Source organism: Frieseomelitta varia, unplaced genomic scaffold (genome assembly GCF_011392965.1).
Source record: "Frieseomelitta varia isolate USP_RPSP 00005682 unplaced genomic scaffold, Fvar_1.2 scaffold_134, whole genome shotgun sequence".
Taxonomy (NCBI): domain Eukaryota; kingdom Metazoa; phylum Arthropoda; class Insecta; order Hymenoptera; family Apidae; genus Frieseomelitta; species Frieseomelitta varia.
The window spans coordinates 14,000-18,279 of NW_025109017.1; the positions used below are offsets into that span (position 1 = coordinate 14,000).

Consider the following 4,280-nt stretch of genomic DNA (forward strand, 5'->3'; position numbering starts at 1 on the left):
ATCAATCAAAGAACAGTATTTATTAAATATAAAGTTAATTTATTAAATATAAAGTAACAGTATTTATTATATCAATCAAAAAACAGTATTTATTAAATATAAAGTTAATTTATTAAATATAAAGTAACAGTATTTATTATATCAATCAAAGAACAGTATTTATTAAATATAAAGTAACAGTATTTATTAAATCAATCAAAGAACAGTATTTGTTAAATATAAAGTTAATTTATTAAATATAAAGTAACAGTATTTATTAAATATAAATTTAAGTAAAGACAATATTTCAAATATTACACATTCGAAGCAAAAGATTGCGGAGAAATTCGAGAAATTAAAAAAACGACATCAGCTTACATTCTGTTCAGATGTCATTGATTCGTCGAGCAAACTTATGTGTGCAGCAACGAGGAGGACATTTTCACCAATACTTGTAACAAGTGTACTGTATTGTGGTATTGCAATAGAAAGTAGTAAATAAGGAATCAAAAATTAATCATCAGTAGGAGCACCTTGTACTGCTTTAACCACGCAATAAATAATGTTTGTAAACACTATCTTGGACGATAGGAGAATAGACAACCAAATCGTTCACAAAAGTCGATTTTCTCGAAAATCGAGCCCCAGATTAAAAAAAATGTTACGCCAAATTTTTTTCTGATTTTTTTGACGTAGAATCACCCGCTGCTCGATTGTACTACGCATTCCGGCGCACCCTGTATAATCTTGTCGTTCTCGGCTCTGTCGGTTTCTAATGCTTCGTCAAATTGAATGTGTCGACAGGCTATTATGGATACGTGGACCCAGCAAATGGGTTTCCCTCTGATAACGATTACGCGTAACGGGAATACCATCACGGCGACTCAACAGAGATTTCTAATATCGCCAAAAGAAAACGATACCGAACAGCAAGAATCAAAATCGCCCTTTGACTACAAGTGGTATGTCCCGTTGAGCTACTACACAGACAAAGAACCGCGCAAGATTCACAACGTATGGATGAATTTAACCGATGGTAACATATAGGACAATTATAACGAACATGTTTCTTTTTTTTTTCATTTCTAGAGATGTTTAAGATCAGTGTTAGGCGAAGAGAAAAGAAAAATAAAAAAAAAAACAAAAGAGAGAAGAAAAAAAATCGTCAAACGAAATCCGTTCAAAAATTATATAAAATTACTTCTCAGTTGCTCTTACTTGGCTCTGCTCACGTCACACGTCGATGTTAATAATTTTATATGATTTTTGAATAATGTTTTGCAATCATTCGTTTCGTGACATCACCCCGAATGCTGACTAATTAGAGATTTCCTTGGCAAGAGAGCAGCTGTATCTTTTGTATCGAATTGCCGCAAGAAAAGTTTTTATTTTCATTTACGTACAGGGTAGTACATGGGAAAGGAAAGTTTGGAAAATTCTATTCTATCCTCGATTCGGGAAAATTGGCCTTGATCTTGAATTTTTCTTTCCACCCTGTACATTTGAATTGTGAGACAAATGTATCGTGAAAAATGTATTTCCAGATACGAATGGACAACGTCACCTCGTAGTAATCGCGCGATCAAAATCGTTCTGTGACTTTCAGTGACGTTCGAAATACCCGCCGACGTGGATTACGTAAAGTGCAACGTGAATCAGAGTGGATTCTATCGCGTGACCTATCCAGAGGAGATGTGGTCGTCGATCATTGCTACCTTGTTGAACAATCACACCAAGTTCAGCCCGGCGGATCGTGCCAACCTAATCGACGACGCGTTCACGCTCTGCGAGGCAGGCGAGTTGAACGCTACGGTGCCACTTGAATTGTCCCTTTATCTTTTGAACGAGAGGGACTACGTGCCGTGGACCACGGCGCTCGGGTACCTGCACTCTTGGAAAGACAGACTGAGCGAGAGTCCTGGCTATAAGCGGTACATCGCGTTTCTCAAGCAGCTGTTGACTCCAGTTACCAAATACGTCGGTTGGGCAGACGAGGGGTCCCATTTGAAGAAGTAAATATTTCACAATTGTATTTCATTCATCCGATTGATCGTAAAATATCTCGTTGGTCCTAGAAAAGGATATTTCGTCAATCTCAACTACCAAAGTGGTCGTAATGATTTATCAATTTCGATTGATAATTTTTGTCAGACAAAGCAGTATATTTCTTTGAAAATCTAAATAATAATTTCTTTCTTTTCGTAAAATATAGAAGCTTGTGTATTATAAAGTCTCTCTACTTTTCTTTTGTCTTCAGTGTCTTTAATGGAAATCCCTTGAACGTTCGGTAGTTCTAGTTAGTTGAAACACCGTGTCAAATAATCTCTCTACAACCGGGAGATATTTTATTTTTCGCAGGTTGTTAAGAATCGCAGTGCTTCAGTCGGCCGTGTCGGTGAAACTGGACGACGTTGTGAAGCCAGCGAAAAGTCTCTTCGAAGGCTGGATGTTGCACGGCGAACGAATTGCCCCGAATATACGAGACGTCGTATACGTTGCTGGTATATGATGCTTTCATTATTATCATTATTATTATTATTATTCATTGTCACTCGGACTCATTCGTTCGTTTTGCCTCGCCTGCCCTCAGGAATCAAATTTGGCGGCGAGAGTGAGTGGAACCACTGCTGGGAGAATTATCAGAAAACTCAGGTGCCGAGCGAGAAACGAGTGATGTTGCAAGCGCTGGGAGCGACCACCGACTCGTGGCTGCTGCAACGTTACCTTCTGCGATCGTTGGACCGAGATATGGTGAGATCACAGGACGTCGAGACGGTTATTGCGTCCGTCGCTACAAATTCCGAGGGCCAGTTCCTTGCGTGGCGTCATCTCAAAGCTTATTGGCCTCAAATACACGTTCTGTTCGGAAACGGATCGCTGACCATGGGCGGGCTGATATCCGTCGTGGTCTCTGACTTCTTCACAGAATACGACTACCACGAGGTGAGTCGAAAACCAAGCTACGACGAGTATACAAGCTCCTATTTTATATTTAACGATTTAACTCGGCCAGTGAACTGCTTTCGACGTCTATACTCATCGTGTAAAATAAAAAAAAAATCACCTCTGGAATTTACTTTGAAAAGTCCGAATTTCAATAGTGAAGTGATAAAAACGTCAGTTGGTAATGTCTTTATATTACCAATAAAACTGTTATGTATTTTATAAAAAAAGAAAAGCTTGATTATTCTCTTTGGTAAAGTACAGAAAACAGTATTCAAAGAATACCAGATGAATCAACTCGGTTTGTCGAAACTAATATATTATTCTTTTACAAAATATATAGTTGTTTTAGTGGTAATATAATGGAAACATACGGATGAAATTTGAAGTTTCTGAAGTAAATGGTAGTTTTTTTTTATTTCACACGACGAGTATACACGTTAAAATAAAATTTCGGTGTATACACGTCGAACGTAGTTAACTGAATAATGGTTCAAATTTGGCTCCTGCGTCTGTTTGTAATTTTACTCTACGTTAGAAATTAGATTAACAAGTGCTGATGGACCGACAGTTATATCTTTCCGTTTACCGACGAAGCAAAAACACATACATACATCAAAAATTGAAAAACTTCGAAAAATAGTCTAGCTGAATGTCAGTTTCATTGATATTTATTATATAAACTAATACAGTAATGTAATAATAATTTTAATGGCGGTTTCATTAAAACAAAATGTGGTTTTTTTCCCATCACAGAATGGTTGCAATTTTCTTAGTTTCGTCTTTTTTTTTCTGCTAATATTTCCTACAACTCCTAAAGCTACTTTACGTACTTTACGTACTTCTGAATAGCGTATCAGTTACATCAGAGCTTTTAAAAATCGCACATACAATTAACAATGAAAACTTTCCACGCGAGGCTATATTATTATTATATATTTTTGCGTCTCTCAGGTGTCGGAGTTCTTTAAGAAAGTGGATGTCGGAAGCGGTCGGCGAGCATTGGAGCAAAGCCTAGAAACAATCAAGTTCAATATACACTGGGTGAAAGAGAACGCGGATGTGGTTGATCGATGGCTCGTAAATTATTTGAACAGTCGCACGAGTTAACCCTTTGTTTATCGGGAATGGGACAAGAACGACGCGAAATTATCATCCGTGCATTCCGTGACGATACTTACACTCTTCATGGTGCTCATCGACACATGATACCGTCTCGTCGTGTGACGCGAGAGTAAGTAAGACGTTTGTTACTGTCGGTGACCGAGACGACCGAGAGAATCATTTATTTACTTATATACTTACTTAGTTAGGTATATACACAATAATTCGCAGATCAAAAAAAAAAAAAAAAAAAA

The 4,280-nt window shown here is 37.4% G+C and overlaps 1 protein-coding gene and 1 long non-coding RNA gene across 5 annotated transcripts in view; one reads left to right on the forward strand and one right to left on the reverse strand.

Moving 5' to 3' along the window:
• The window catches only part of LOC122530212 (endoplasmic reticulum aminopeptidase 1-like), a 17,869-nt gene extending 13,595 nt beyond the window's left edge, over window positions 1-4,274 (forward strand). For all 4 annotated transcript variants that reach the window (XM_043656980.1, XM_043656990.1, XM_043656999.1 and 1 more), the window contains exons 10-14: window positions 784-1,015; window positions 1,586-1,991; window positions 2,338-2,480; window positions 2,570-2,922; window positions 3,877-4,274. In XM_043656980.1, coding sequence (XP_043512915.1) covers window positions 784-1,015; window positions 1,586-1,991; window positions 2,338-2,480; window positions 2,570-2,922; window positions 3,877-4,032 — 1,290 coding nt within the window. In that variant the 3' untranslated portion in view covers window positions 4,033-4,274. The remainder of the gene's footprint in view (window positions 1-783; window positions 1,016-1,585; window positions 1,992-2,337; window positions 2,481-2,569; window positions 2,923-3,876) is intronic.
• Window positions 1-4,280, reverse strand: part of LOC122530270 — a 17,625-nt gene that overhangs the window by 7,018 nt on the left and 6,327 nt on the right. The gene's annotated exons all lie outside the window — the stretch shown is intronic.